This window comes from Fulmarus glacialis, unplaced genomic scaffold (assembly GCF_000690835.1).
Source record: "Fulmarus glacialis isolate BGI_N327 unplaced genomic scaffold, ASM69083v1 scaffold32514, whole genome shotgun sequence".
Taxonomy (NCBI): Eukaryota; Metazoa; Chordata; class Aves; order Procellariiformes; family Procellariidae; genus Fulmarus; species Fulmarus glacialis.
Window position 1 is genome coordinate 16,538 of NW_009209346.1, and position 16,144 is coordinate 32,681.

At 39.0% G+C, this 16,144-nt stretch overlaps 1 protein-coding gene across 1 annotated transcript in view; it reads left to right on the forward strand.

Moving 5' to 3' along the window:
* LOC104076072 (ran-binding protein 3-like) overlaps nucleotides 1-15,901 on the forward strand; it is a gene marked incomplete at its 3' end in the record, with an annotated part of 22,665 nt that extends 6,764 nt beyond the window's left edge. The window contains exons 2-7 of the mRNA XM_009576796.1: nucleotides 2,749-2,952; nucleotides 8,609-8,645; nucleotides 8,733-8,819; nucleotides 12,784-12,849; nucleotides 14,605-14,697; nucleotides 15,798-15,901. Of these exons, the coding sequence (XP_009575091.1) occupies nucleotides 2,749-2,952; nucleotides 8,609-8,645; nucleotides 8,733-8,819; nucleotides 12,784-12,849; nucleotides 14,605-14,697; nucleotides 15,798-15,901 (591 nt within the window). The remainder of the gene's footprint in view (nucleotides 1-2,748; nucleotides 2,953-8,608; nucleotides 8,646-8,732; nucleotides 8,820-12,783; nucleotides 12,850-14,604; nucleotides 14,698-15,797) is intronic.
* Nucleotides 15,902-16,144: the final 243 nt, after the last annotated feature.

Consider the following 16,144-nt stretch of genomic DNA (forward strand, 5'->3'; position numbering starts at 1 on the left):
TTTTTGTCTCCTTTAGTTTTGTGTTGGTTTTTTTGAACCTGTTTAGCCTCGTTTAATTTGATGCCTTCCAGCTCTTGCTCTGTGGGAGTCACTGTATTGCCATCCTATATGCCACTCATGATTTCATAGTTATATTCCTGCTCCTTTTCCCTCCAAATTCTGTGTATTATGGCTGAAGAATAATAAGGTATTTAGCTATTTTTATGTGGAAACACTTCTGTACCCTCTTCCTATGCATTATTTTGCTTCTTATGGACACTGAATCTTCTTAGTCATCTTCAGCCCCAGAGTCTGTCTGTCTGCAGTTTCCTAATCGTTCCCTGTTGCCTCCAGATCCCTGGTTATGGTTAGCTCATCCTGAGGTTCATTCTGGCTGTTGACAAGGATGGTCTCCCCTATCCCCATTTCCTAGTACCGTTCTGGCTGTAGCTTTCAGCATTTTCCCCACCGTAGTTTTTAGGGTCCTGTGTGTCCCACTCCCCTGCCCTCCCCCCCTGGCTTCTTCAAAGGCTTTGTGAATAACATCAGGGTTGTCTCTGTCACCTGTACAGCACTTGGACTGGGTCTGTGGTCTTTTCAGTCCTACTGCAGTCATCTCTTCTGTAGTGGTCTGGCCCTGCAGATCACTGGAGGAGTGGGAAGTCTTTCAGCTAGGAAGCCTAGCAAAGTCAGTTATGCTGCTGGCTCTCTTCTGATCACCAAACCGAAAGCTTGCAGATTCTGGTAACTATTCACAAGGCGATAGAGGTTTAAATGTTAAAACCATTCTGCATGTTTCCTGAAAACTAGAAACCTGACTGGATCAGCAAGACCCAAATTACCTCCCTTGCAGAGGGAGAGCTGCTGTTGTTTGCGTGGCCCCGCTATCTCTGCTCAGTGCAGATGAACTGCCTGTGGCCCCACATATGGCCAGAGGTTTGGCAGGATTGAAGGCAGGATTGAAGAGGTGTGGGGCAGAGGATTGTGTTGTGAGGCATGTGGGGAGGGTTTGGGGTAGAAGAATGAGAGGACCAGAGGGCACATGCAATGTAAGCCATGAGAAAAATCAGATCTTAAGTGCTGCTGCTTGCATAGTTGCTTTTGTAGTTAGTGTGATGCAGGTAACTTGTGACTTAATTCTTGTACTTTTTTTTATGACTGTCTCCCCTTGAAGGGGAAGAAGACCGTCTGAGTGACATTTGGAATGCTGTTAATTTTGAAAGTGAGGCTTAGCATAAAAAAGGGACTGGGAGTAATGGGTATAAAATGTCAAGTGGAGGACTGAGGTGTTTACCCCTTGTCTTTATGTATGAATAACATACATACGTTGTAAGTGCTGTGGCCGGTTCCAGACAGCCTTTTCATGCTGTTCTTCTGATCCAAAGTCTCAGCCAAGTGCTAGACTTGGTTTAATTTTTGGTGACAAACAAGATGTTTCTTTAACTCTTCTCTCATTCTGTGGAGTTTTAAGTTAGTATTTGGGTCTGCTTCATATTAAAACCTGAAAATTTTGAAAATAAAAAAATCCAGCATCCCCAGCTTTACCTGACATAATGTTATCCCCATTAAATACATTTTGATTATTTTGAGCCTTAATGATAGTAATTTGTTGCAAAACTTAAAACTTTAACTTGAGTAACTTCACTGGACTGAAATGAACTCGCTGATAAAATTGCAGGTATTGCTGTCTTTTAATAATTGCTTCTGTTTGAGGACAGGCCAAGTCATAGCTGAAGATCTTTGGGCCCTTAAGATTTAAAAGCTGCTGTTTATTTTTGAGGTTGCTGTTTACTCTGGTTTGCATGGACCTGGGCAATGATGAGCATTTTTAGTCTTTCTTCATTTTACTGAATGCTTTCTGAGAGCAAGCCGAAGTTATGTGCTTCTTAGTGACATCTTCACCTAACTGGTTGATTCTCCAGATACTTCACCATAAGACAACAGGAGTCTTGGCCCACAGATCGCAGCTGGGAGAACGTCCTTGGCCTGCATATTATCCACGGACTATAATTTAGTCCTTTATCACAAGACAGTTCAGCTCAAAGCCTTTAACTTTGTCGTTCTTCAGACGTGTTGTACAAGTGGGGACCTGCAGCATTAAATGATCTGAAGAAATGTAAAGAGTCTGTGGCAGAAGTTCAGCAAATACCAAATCCCATTAGTGTGCTCTAGCTATCCTATCACTCCCCTCCTTGAAGTAGATATGCAAACTTTTTAATTTACAAAAGAAAACATTGGTGTTGCTTTTCAGATAATTCTCCATCACATGAATATGAAAGGATTGTGTCTTGTGTGAATGTTATAATAATGAATTTCTGTGGAGAATTTTATAATCAACCCTCAAACGTGGTCTGAAGAAGCAGTGAAGGGAAGTTATTTACCATAATTGTCTATTTAATTCTTATGTCTGAATCTGGGGGTAAAAGCAATTACTTGTCCTTTAGGCTTTGAAGGAGGAGTTAAACCCCAACAATCCCGTGGCTGGCAAAAATGCTCTTTTGCTGGGGACACTGACATTTTTAGCTAACTTTCAGAAAAGCGCATTTGCTCCAACTGCTGGTTTTTGTGGGGAGGGGAAGCTAATTCAGTCAGCAGGTTCTGTTACCTGGTTTGTGCATATTTTAATTGGTGTCTCAGCAGCAAGCAATTCCTTCTGCCATGCTGTGAAAACAGTGGAATTTAAAAAGGGATTAGCAGATCCTCTCACTAGGACGACTGCTCTCATGTTGCAGCCTTGCATTGAAGGGACGTTGTCTTTTTTGCTCCCAGTCCCCTGCAGAGCAAAAAGGTTTGTCGGATTCAGGCGAGGACCCCCAGGGAGAGGTTGAGCCCCCCCACCATGGTCTGGGTCACAAAGAATCAGCTGGTGAGCGCGACTCTGAGCACCCTGCTCCCGCTGTTGCCTCAGTCAGTGCTACCCTGAGTCCCGCTTCTGAAGCCCAGCTTGCTCCTATTCAACAAGAACTGGCAGGGGTAAGTGTGAACCTACCAAGTACTTCTGCTGAGGGGATTAAAGAGAAAAGTCCCTTCTACTAGGAGGAATCTGTTACTGGTAACTTTAGGTAGTGCAGCTCACTGTCTGGTTCTTTGATCTCAAGTGTTAGTCCCCTCTAAGCCGTTGTTTCAATTAGCAGAAATGAAATTTGTTTGGGACTCTCTAGTGGGTGTAATTATAGAAGACACATCACGTATTAATTTTAAAATTTAGGGTGTAAACTCTGTGTTTGCTAAGGATAAGAGCTAAAATCTCACTTCTAAATGAGTGAGAAAGTGGCTATATATGAGGGATTTGCTTCAAGCAGTTAGAGGAGGATTATTTATTCCCTCTGAGCCATAATGCTGCAGCTTGACAAAGTGAGCAGCTAATGCTCTGTTTCCACTGGATATAAACAGGAGCTTGTCATGCCAACCTGTAATGTACTTAACAGATTAAAAGCAGCAAGAAAGATGCTAAAGCAGAATTATGAATTTAGGTACTTGGGGAAAAAAAAATCAGTACCTTGAGGTAGAAAAAGCTGTCAGTGCTGTTAATTTAAGATTTTTCTATTGATGGTGCAGCAAAATATTTTTGATATTTAGATGACTAAACGACTGCTACCATAAAGCCTTTCAGAGCAATTTTAAGTGTTCATAATCTTTCTGGTTGGTGGATCGTGTTTTCTTGGTGCGGGTGAATGTCACTGCTCATTGTGACCACATACACTGGGCATGTACTCTTTGATAGAGCATTGCCTGTTGAGGCTGCTCCACATAGTACTTGCACCCTTTTCTTGCACTAGTTTGTTTGTTTTTTTTTTTTCCCCCCAAGAATGGACCATTTCAAGTAGACTCGGTGCCGAATGGATTGTCATGACAAGATACAAACAGCTGCAGGTTAAGCACCTTTTGGTGTTCAGACTGTCAGGCGTTGCTTGATGACCTGCTGCAGAAATCTTTCTATTTCAATTTTTTTTTGAAGGTTAACATTTTCAAGGGTTAATATTTTAAAATATAGCTGGTAAATGTAGTCACTGACTTTTATGTCAGTTTTCTGTCATTTGAAATTGCCAGTGTTACTAGAACTGGCCAAGAGAACTGTATTAAACCAGACTTTTGGGAAAACTGCAGCAAGTGTTCATTATCTTGGACTTGTTCTTAAAGAGCAGAAAATCTTACCCCAGTTAACCCAGGTCTGAAAGAAATTTAAGAACCAAAAATGCTGTTGGGGAATGTATGCAGGAATTCTTGGCTGTACACAGCAGATATCTATGCATCCTTGAACTTTACTCATTTCACTTAAGTTTATGGAATAGTACAGTGCTCAGTATAGGCATGTAACTGGCCTTCATATGCACTGGCAAACATTCTTCAAATTATCCCAGTTTCTTAGAGTAAAACTGTCTCTTACCTTGAAATACACAGAAGGTCGATGCGTCTTCAGAGTGCTCATACTGGTTTGGTGTAGCAGAAGGTTTCATGTAGTCTTCCCAGGACCTTGGGAAGATAGGTGAATTAAGACTGAGCTCTGAAGAAGAGACACTGCATATTTCTTGTTTACTTGGTATTGTTTGTATATGCACAGGCAGATATCTTTGCTAAGACATTAACATGGTGTGGGCAGAGATACGGCCTCTTGCAGAGCTGCTTATGATGTCTTGACTTTCAGCTCTCTAACGCAAGCCAACCTACACAGCATGTAGCTGTGCCAGCAGACCTCCATTGTTTAAGAGGTTCTGGAACAGCTTTTAAGCAACAGCCATGGCAGTTCAATAATGCTTATAAATGTTCAGAGTGTCTGGATTGCAGACTTGCTGTACCATGCTCTGAAGTCCTTTGATATATGACTTTTTGCATCTTAAATGTGTTTTTCAAAGATAAACGCTGTAAGTGTACTCTTAGAGATTTTACCTAATTATGTTAACACTTTTTTTGCTTTACCTGAATTCTCCCTTGCCTTCCCTGTTTCTGCTCATTATTGTGAATAAACAAAAACTGACAAATTTGTTGAAGTTTGTGTAAGTTCTTCTTCTCTTAGTTTGTTTTAACAGCTGTGTGAGGAAGTAATGGGTGTAAAGAAGCAGTGTTTGTGCTTTCATTTGCACTTTTAAAAAGCAGTTGGTAGACTTTGTAAAGGTAATTTGGTTAATTAGAAACGAGTCAGAATTGTAGGAGCCTCTATTTAGAAATAATTGTAACTTTTCTATAGCTGGATTTCTAAAAGTAAGGGGAGGAGAGAATATGTGAAAGATGGCTTCTGTTCTCAAATGAGGAGTAAATTGTAGGTTGGATTTTGATGTTACTAGTTTAAGTGTCTCTTCAGCTTCTAGTTTCAAAGAACTGAATGGGAGAAGTTGGTCACCTTAATGGTTCCTTAAGGGATGACATGGTCCTGGCTTTCATTTCTGTTGTGTAGTATACTTGTGTAAAACATCTATTGCTGTAAAGTACAGATGGAGTAGCCTGAAAGAGAGGCCTGAAATGGAAAGGCTGGACTGCTGTTTATTATCACTGATTGTAATCTGATGTTTTTCCTAGTCTGTCAAGTAAACTGTCATGCATATATTCTCCCTAATTTGTCTAGTCTCCTCAGCTTCTCCCAAATAAGCAACACTGGTAAGCAGCTTCTGGCTGCAGCGGTAACTTACTTCATAGTATGGCTTCATAAGAAAATGAAGCTTATGGTAATACAGTATATTGGTGTATGCCCACCCCCCCATGCCACCTACCTTTTAACTCTGTTGGTTTTGACCAAAGATTCCTCTGTGGGTAGAGGCAGATAGAGAGGAGAGAAAACATCTTGCTGCCTCAAGCGTTTGACTTCTCACTGAAGGTTATTCCACATTGTTTGTCATCTAGGTAGGATCTGTGGGAAATCAGGCTTCATTAGATCATGTGCATACAGCTTTATTTTCTTGAAAGCCTTTTCTCTAATGATGAAGGATTTAGAAGTATTTTTCAAGATCTGTAAGTGTGAATTGGTCATTGGTGAAAGCACTATTATAGTGAGAAAACTTGAGATTTATCCAAGGTTGAGGACACCTGATAGGTGAATGCCCAAGTAATGGGTAGTGAGTATTGACAGCAAGTTTTTTAATAAAAGCAAGGAAACAGAGTGGTGTGTTTCTTTTACTGGATGCTGAGTATAACAAAATTAAAAAACAGTTCCCAGTAGTGTTGGTAACTCTGCAGTGGAGTAACTTGTGCATATTTTCATTCATTTGAAAACAGAAAATTGAACCTGAATGTCTTAAATGCTCAGGCAGGAGTTTCAGTACTGAGATAGACATAAATAAGGTTCTTTGGCCTATCTGTGCTTGGGGATCAACCTAAGGGATTATGACTTTTTTCTTCCCTGGCCTTTAAATTCCTGAGTCTATGAAAGATTTAAATCTGTTGTTGCATTTTTCTGCTAGGAGTTATTTGCAAGGTCTGTCCCAACTTCCTCAAGCAATAATTGACAGTGTGAGCAGTGTGTAAATGGGTAAGGATGGGAGGTAACATAGCAAATGATCTAAGTATTTAGATGCCTATGTAGGAAAAAATACATTTGAGAGAAAGGGAAGCCCTTTTTTACTTCCGTGCAGCATCTACTTTGACTAGGATTGGCAATGTCAGTAACCGCTGTAGCACTTGTCATGTGGGCTCTTGCATAGCTTTAATCTGCTAAAACTTTTGGGCTAGAAAGCATGGAAATAATTCAGAGAGAGTAGATACTTAGCTCTGCTTTGCCCTCAGTAGGTTACAGAGTTGGTTTTGGATATTGACGCTCCTTACCCTCTAACTGTAGTGGTGGTATATTTAGTTGTGCTTGCATCAGTTAATGAAATGACAATGATGTCATAATTTGAAGCTTGTGCTATTCAGGTTTGACTTTCTTTTTTTGACTGTGTTACTTGAGCATTGAGAATACAGTATACACTAGTAACAGCTTAAGAAGTTTTTGGAGTTCAGGGGAAATCACTTACTGATTTTTAAGGATTTTTGCGCAGAGAGATCTGCAGTTCCATTCATGCAAATTGTTTACCGAATGGTTTCCTTTTGCTTTCAGGATTTTTGCTAAAAATTGAAACAAATTGCTGGTATATGTGACACCACTTTCTGTGGAAAATAGAATTTTTTCTGACTTCAGATGCTGATTGCTGAAACGGATAGATGACATCATGGGAAACTAGTGTATGTTGGCAAGGGAGATGCCTAATAAGATCATCTTCCAGTAGTGTGGAGTACTTGACCAATTATGTAGGAAGAGCATGGATCATCAAATACAGTATTAATGTGCTTGGGCTGACAGATATGTGTGGATGTGGGTGTTGTGTTCCAGAACTGTCAATAGCTTTTCATTCCCTATGCTGAAGGTTTCATAAGTACTTGACTAGCAAGCTAGTGAAGTAGCTATAGTTTTCTATTAATGTAAAACAAAACAGAAGACCCCTTAAACTTAATTGCATATGCAAAATGCAGTGTAAATGGGTTTCTATTAGCATTGAGGGAAATACTGATAGTACAGTAGTATCTAGATTCTAAATGTATGCAATGCTAAATAGAAAGTTTTGTACTTTCTGGTATTCGTAGATGCAAGGTATGTCTTTCAGATGATAGTCCCGTGCAGCCTTAACCAGTCCTGTTGTGTGTTCCCGATCCTTGTGTGTCTGCCTGTTCTTCATGCCAAAGTATGACTAGTTGCACTGGGGAAGGATGAGCTCTGGGGCTGCAGTGGGCTATGTCTGTTCCTTCCCAAGTCAGCCAAGCTCTGAAGTGAGGCTGTGAAGGCAAGGTGTCCATCTGTGTGTCCTGGGGCAGGAGTGGGATGAAAGGGTAGTATTGGACTAGGGAGAAGGTGCAGTATGTCAAGAGGTTTTGCAATGAGATGGAGATGCTAATGCTGCCCTGGTCATGTTGCATAGTGAAAGGAATCCATCGTGGGATTGTGTTTTGCAGGATCAAGGGAAATTATATTAGCTGAGGAACTGGCAGAGCAAGTAGGAGGAGAGAGACCTAGAAATCATCAGAAAAGATGTGAAACTTTTGTTCAAAGACTTTTTGAATATTGTGATAGTTGGTAGCCTATGATGCTTCCTGTTTTGTTCCTGGTACTGTGGAAGATGCTAGGGGACTATCCATTGCTAATTCCTACCAAAATATCATAGTACTGGTTTATAGAGCATGCTTTGAAAGACATTCCTCCAATGCTGTCCTTTTGTTGCAGGAAGTGATGTCAGTTACATTAATTAGGAAAAGTGCTTTGGAATGAACTCCCAAATAATGGGTATGTTCCTGAGGAGCTTGGAACTTCTATGATATGTTTAAAATCAAACCAAATTTGAAAATTTTCATTTTTGGATTTTCAATATATAGAAAATTGTAACTGTAATAATTGTTGCATAGTCTCTAAGGATGTTAGTGCTTGGCTATGAATTTTTAGGTATCTTATTTGTAACTGAAATATTTTTAATTAATCTTATTTAATAGTATCTGGGTGAAACTCAATATGCCTACATGTAAGTCATAAAAATAATGCTTTGCCTTGAATGTAGATCATTGACAGTAAAGAAAAAATCTCCACACTGATAATTAAAACATTTGGATGTATCCAAAGAGATCGAAATGTTCAGTACGTGATTTTTGTTTTATCACTCTCATCTGATTTCAGAGATCAGCAGATGGATCAAGTCCAGAAGATGGAGATGGTAAGAGATTTGATTGGAAGATTAAAAACCACGAGTATATGTCTCTCCAGGATTTTGTGCATTTTCTCTAATTGCTTTTTTCTACAGAATCTGATCGAGAGGATGGGAGCTACTGTCCACCTGTAAAGCGTGAGAGAACTTCATCCTTAACTCAGTTCCCTCCTTCTCAGTCAGGTAAATATTGTTACAATATTATATGAGAGGTGGGTTTCCTTCTTACACTTTTTTCCCCCAGTCACGTCAGCAGACTTATTACTGTCTGCTGTGCTTTGGTTTAAGACCACAGCAACCATGTACTCTGACTTTTTCTATGGTCTGTGTTAGCAAATTCAGTGAAGCCCAAAGGAGTTGATAGATATGTTTTTTGAAATATTTTCTATCTGTAAGTTTATATACATTTGTAGTTTCAGCTTTTAATCTTTTGCTGTTAAATTGAAGAATTTACCAGAAATCTTTTTGATTTGTTGTGATCACGTTGGCTCTTAAAAAATTTATATAAATGCTACCTTTTTCTCAGTTACTCTGCTGCCAGGCAAATCTTCCAAGTTTCATGTCGTGCTTAAGTTGTTTTAGTCCTTTACTGTTCTCCCATTCCTTTGAAAGTGGAGAGGATTCAGTGCATTTCAGCAACATTCTCACCTGGCAAACGCAAGAAAGAATGACCACTGCCTGTTTGTGTATATGGTCAAGGCAGCAAAATCACTGGGAAGGCCAGGGTAAATTCTTGCAATTCGCATACATGGGAATGGTCCCATTTGATATTTGTGTTCACCTGCAGGATCGGTCTCTAAAATGTATGCCTTCTCTCTTCACAGACAACAAGAAGTTTTTAGCTTTGGTCAAAAATTATTTTAGTTAAGATATGTCAGTGCTTGGGGCAGGTTTGGAGACTTCGCTACTTTGTTTCTGTCATCTTAGTTGAAATAAAGGAGATGGGAAAAACTGTAAAGGAGAGAACAGTAAAAAATATTCCTCTAACATACAGGACATTTAGGAAGTGTGACTAAAAGATGAAAACCTAGTTATTTTGCTTTTAATTTAAAAAAAATAAGTGTCTATGGAATTTAAAATGTAGTTGCTGATATTTTATGGGCACAGTATTCTCACTTCATATCGCCAGTGCTAGTCAGGGGAGGAATCCCTTCTTAAGATCTAGATTTTCTGGCGTGCAACTTAGCAGGTTTCAAGGTGCAGTCCTGTTAATTCAGTATGGTTCAGGGGGCCAGTGTTGCTGCTGTCTGCTTGCCGCTCACTCTCTACACAAAAATTATGAATAGGGTTTTTTGTCTGTAGATTTTCTGTTAGGATAACAGAACGTGTATAGCCTGCTAGGAGCTTCCTTATTTATTGGACCTTATATTCCTAGGTTCCCTATAATTACTAACTCTTCTAGTCTGTAATGCCTTTATCTCTTGAGATTAGAATCTCTAAAATCTCAGATTTTGGTTAACGCTAACATTTGTTAAGAAGTGGAGGAAAACACTTTATTTGGCTCTTTTATGGTTAAATACTGGATGTTTCAGGAGTCCAGTATACTTTCTCAGCACCTGCTTGGCTAATGCACTTTGACTGGATATGGTCACTTATTCCCTATTTGACTCCCTTGTTCTCTTCTGATGTGTGTTGTCAAGCAGTGACAGCTTTCATTGGTATTGCAACTTCCATAAAGGCTTCTTTGAATATTGCTGACAGTGTTTGATGGCCTCAGTTTACAGAAAATCTTTCACCTCTTAAAATTTTTTGTAGGGTTACGTTTCTCTCAAGGGTAGGGAAATTTTGCTTATATGAAACCTGCATCATGTTTAAGCTTAAGGCAGACCATAATAAAAAGAGAGAAGATGGAATTAAAGGAAAGAAGCAAATATGAAAAAAAAATCTAAAGCTTAAATACAAGAGGCAAGTGCTCCATTTTTCAGTATAACAGTGTTCAGAGATGAGTTTCCTTTCTCTTTTCAACATACTTAATCTTCTTCCACAGCCTCATAAAAGCTAAAAGAGCTGATAAATATTGTCGTACTTTATCTCATGCAAGATGATTCGTTGGAGACAAAAAACCCCAACCTACTATTGTTGCCTTATGACTCTTGATGCATCTACCTCCTGCGCTGATCATCGTATTTCATAAACCACATTGTCTGTGATTCTTTGTACAACACCAAAAGTACTTCAATGGCTGAACAGGGCTTCAACCAAACTCCTTACTACTCGCTTCTCTAGGTCCCAGCAAAGGGTGGAAAAGAAACACTGTTCTTTGACTGTTCCTTTCAAACATTTTTTTGCTCTTTGACTTCTTAAGTGTGACATCTGCAAATACGCTGATGTACTCTCCTCTCTTTCTGTAGAATTTTTGTCTTTACAGGACAGTTCAAACGTAAGTTGCCTAGCTCTTAGTGCAAACTATGCTATCTCTCTTAAGACTTTTGAGGAGCCCAGGTGTTAGCTTCCACTATTTAGCAGGCATTACACTCCTGTCTGCCCTCTACAGAGGCCTTTTGAAAGGCATTATTTTATAATGATATTATACACTCTAACATCACTTCTAATTCCTAGTTCAGATACAATTCAGCCCAGGAATCCTGTGTTTATCTTCCCTCCAGAATAAATGAAACTTTTTCTTTCTCTGTTTCAGGAGAAACTAAGGGGATTTTATGACCTGTTTACTCCTGTGCCTGTAATACTGTTTTAGTTTAGAAGAAAGAAAAACCTAAAGTAAACAAAACAAGTGGCCAGAAAAATCATTTTCAATTTGCAGCCTTGTTATATCTGGGAACGGAGTTTATGATTAAGAACAACATACACAACTTCTCTTTATTTTTCTTTTTCCTTGACTGCAGTTACAAAGAACAACGTCTTTATGCCATCAAGCTTCTGTGAACCCTCTACAGGCAATTCTGACTCAGAACCAGGTGAGCTTCCTCATTTTTCTGCTCTTTTCTCAGCAAACTGCTGTCAGGCTGTCATGATCCAAAGTACTCTGATACTTCAGAAGTAAGACTTTATCTGGGAAAATGGAAGTGGTGATGGTTCTGATCTTACAGCTGTTCTCTTGCTCTCTTCATTGCTTGATTTCATGCAAGATTTTTCAAAATTCTTAAATGCTTTGGAAGTGATGGTGGAAGACTGCAATATGACTCTATGCCCACCTGTAAACCTCAGGATAAAACTATGACTCTATGCCCACCTGTAAACCTCAGGATAAAACTTAAGGGATAAAACTTCATTTATCTACTTTGGATACTGTTTTTTTGATACTGAAAATCAAATCAAACAATCTATGGTCATGATGATGTTCAACCATGTCCTGTGAACCCTGTATTGACAGTAGCGCTTATTTTGTTCATACAGTTCTGTGGTTTGGTTGTGCTGGTATTGCTGTACAGCACACTGTTATCTTATGCTTAAATGGCATGAGAATAATGAAGTACAGTAAGATGGTAAGGTGCTGAGTTGTCTTATTCTGAGCACAGCCATTATGCCCCTAAAAGGAAACAATTTGTAATTATACCTTGTAAGTTCTTAGGAACTCATTTTGTAATAGCTGTGGATTTATGAATATTATTTTCTTGCGATTTTGGTATTTTTATCTGAAAGCCTTAACTGTAGTGAGTACAAGCAAAGGAGTTTCTTTTACCTTCATACTGTAAAAGCATAAGGTAAAAGCTAATGGAATTACAAGAAACTAATATTAAGTTTAACTTAACTTATGATAATTAGCAGTTGAGTACTTGTTAGCAGCTGTCATGTTCAGTCATACTTTTGATTGTCCTTTCTTTAGTTTGATTCTCACTTAAAACCTGTATTAAGTACCTCTATTAAACCTCTATTAAGTCCTTCACAGAACAAACTCCATTTCTCTTGTGAAAATGGTCTGTTTCATGTTTCTCCTGAAAAACAATTTTGAATTTTTTCCTTGAAACAACTTGTGTTTCTGTCTTTGTATATTTGGTGTGATGATCACTGAAAATTCAGACTTCTTTTGGAAGAAAGGAATTTATTCTTTGGAAATCTGCTTATGACTTTGGATATTTATAAAACTTGTGGGTTGTTATAGTGGAGAAAGCACGAGGAATTTTATGACCGACTGAATGTATGTAGTATGTTACGGCTATGTCCTTGTAATTTTGTATTTTGCTTCTAGAGGAAAAGAGCAGTGGATTCCGGCTGAAGCCACCAATACTTATACATGGTCAGGCACCTAGTGCAGGTGAGTTCAGTGTTTTCTGCAGCAGTACAAAGAAACCAGTTTAAGCATTTTATTTATTTATTTTGGAGTTTCCTCAAACGGCTGTTGTAACTGGAAGATGGCAATACCTGTGTTTATGCAGAAAAAAAATCTTGTATTCTCCAGAGTGGCTATGCCCATATCCACTGTGTAATGTGTATAGACACATCCAAATTTTGGCTTGGATCAGTCATGCATTTCTGAAATGTATCTCCCAGTTGTCTCTGCTTAGCGTGCTTTGATTCAATTCTTAGAGTAGTCCTGGGCTCCATGAACTCAATTCCTTTGGTACCAAACTGGAACAAAAAGGGTGTTCCAGGAGTGCACTTGAGTAAGTTTTAGCCATTAAGGGCACTCAGTCTGGGACCAGCCTACAGGAAAGTCTGAAATGTTGTTCACTTCCCACTTCGTCCTCTCCCTGGCTTTTGTTGATAGCGTGGATGTTGGGTCCTTGATCCTACCTGTTCTGCTGTGCAGTTTGGTATGTTTGGATCTTACTGAGTTTCCTGTTTGCTGATACAGACCTAGCGAGTATGGGAAAGACAGGTCCTTAGGAGTTTAAGAGAAAAAAACAAAACTATTTTGGTAATGGAAGTTATTATTTGTTTTATATATCTGGAAACCTGTTTATTTCGTTTGCAGGAAGAGTAGTAAGTTTAAAAAAGAACAATGTTTTTTGAGCTGACATATGAACATTTGAACTTAGGATAGTTGTTATATTTCGGGTGTTGTCATGTCCTTTGAATGTGGGTGGCCTGAAATGGAACTACTTGCAGAATATTCAGCTGAGTTGCGATGAGTAACTTCTGTTACGGTATTTTACTGGATCAAGAGTTCATCTTTGTTTTGTTCAATGAAGAAAACTGAACCTTCTGGGATTGCCGTAACCTTCTAGAGTTGATGTTAAGATTTTTTTTTAAATTTATTTTTATTAGGTTGTTTAAGGTCAGTTGACTTTTTGAATCAGAGCGGAATTAAAGAGTTGTAGTGCTGTGTATCTTACTATAGCAAACCAGAGGCCAGGTTTATTCAAAAAGCCAAAAGGTTGTTAAATGAAACAAGATGTAAGATCATAGAATCATAGATTGGTTTGAGTTGGAAAGGACCGTGAAGATAATGTAGTTCCAACCCCCCTGTTATGGGCAGGGACACCTTCCACTAGACCAGGTTGCTCAAAGCCCCATCCAACCTGGCCTTGAACACTTCCAGTGATGGGGCATCCACAACTTCTCTGGGCAACCTGTTCCAGTGCCTCACCACCCTCAGTGAAGATGATTACACTAGCAATACATTTGATTGTATGAAGAACGGCGGGGGGGGACACGACACCAAAACAGTATCTGGAAATTACTTCCTTAGAAGCAGAAAAGAAGACTTGGAATGTGTAGTTGAATAATATGTCAGTGAATAAATAAGATTGCTTGCGTACTGTTCATTTCTCTTACATTTTGGCTTTTATTTCTGAGTCATTGTCATAAACTCTCCTTCTGTGCTTTCCTGGATAAGGTAGAGAATGTATTTTAAAGTGTCTTTTAAGGCTAGGAAGTTGTCTTCTCTATTTGGGACTAATTCTATTTTGAGGCTGAGTGAGGGATGGGAAAGAAGGGAGTAGAAGCTTTTTCAATGTCTGGTTTTCCACTGTATGTTCTGTTGGAAGCAGTTACAGAGAAGATTAGATGAAGTTGAATTTTTCAACTTTGAAGCTTTATAGCTCTTGAAAAAACTTTGTACTTGCAGGTCTCCCTAGCCAGAAACCGAAGGAACAGCAGCGAAGTGTGCTACGTCCAGCAGTATTACAGGCACCACAGCCAAAAGCTTTCTCACAGATGGGTAAATAATGCTTTTGCTTTCTAGAATACTGCAGAGGGAGAACAAAAATACAAAATCTGGTTGCGGTGCATCTGCCTTTGTTTTGCTAGGTTTCTCCTTTCAGAAAAGAAACATCTTAAATGTTAAGTATATCTGTGTTACATAAGGGATAATATGGTTGAACCTTCAGTTTTTGTATGAGCTGATTGTCTGACATTGCCAGGCCTCTAACTTTGGTGTAGTCCATGCTTGGTTTTTGGAATAAAAAGACTCTTAAGGGTGACAGCATTGACCATGGTGTAATAAGCTACTGCTGATCAACTGAACAGCAGTGGTAGACTTCAGCTAACTGCACAGTGATGTAAAATACCTAAATCACTAGGAGATGCCTTTAGGCTTGGGGACCATTTTGGAGTTGGGACACTTTGAGATACACATTTAATTCTTAGTTTGGTCATGTATATTATGCTTATTGTATTGCTATGGAATTTGATATAGCTAATAGAAATAGGCATGATTGAAAACTGGAAGTTAAAGCAAAAAAACTGTTCAAGGTGTCCATGTCTCCTAAAATCCTGTGTTTCCCCAGCCCCCTGCCTTTTGTTATTTGGAAGTTCAGTTGAACTGAAACAGAAGTAACTTCAGTTAATGCTGAATCTGGCATAGAACCAAACGTTTCTAGCTTGATTTCTTGGCGTGCCTGTTGGCACAGATTGGACTCTACAGAGGACTTAATATTGGGGTACAAATTTTCAGTGGGAGTTCAGCATATAAGTAGCTAGATCAGTCCAAAGAGGAGCCCTGCTGGCTGTGAACAGTATTAGATTGGAGCAGGGTGGTTGCTTGAAGCTGTATGTGTTGAAGTCCCTGCAGTGTTTGTATAGGTTAAGTGACTTTTTGCTGAGTTGGTTTTCTGCATTTGGAATTTTGATTCTGCTAAGAATTGCTGAGTCGTGGTCCTCATGTCTCTTGCAGAATACTATAGCAACTCTGTAGTTTACATTGCAATGTTTCATGGACTTAAACAAGAAAACAGCATGCAATTTGCCTTAAAAAACTTGCTACTTTTAGGACAATCTAAATATCTAGAGAATTTGTCATTTTCTCATTCCTTACTGCAGTTCTCAGCAGTGGCACCAATGGTGTAAATGGCCCGCCAGACTCTGCAGCCACATCAGAACCACTAAGTAATGCAACACAGAAAAGTTCTGACTCTGAAAACAAGGTGAGTTGGCGAAGAATTGGAAGGACATTCAAGGTGACAGACTTTAAAATAGTATTCTCTGAACAGAGTCTATTTGTTTAGTAATGTGAGTGCAGTTTCATCAGTGATAGCCCCCTAATCTGTCCATACTATGGTAGTACGCCTTAGGTGTAGTAATAGATTTTATACTGTCCTAATAGTATGCTATATTTATCTTTACTAACTCGAGAACTGTAACAAAAATTTACTGAATCCACAGTTTAG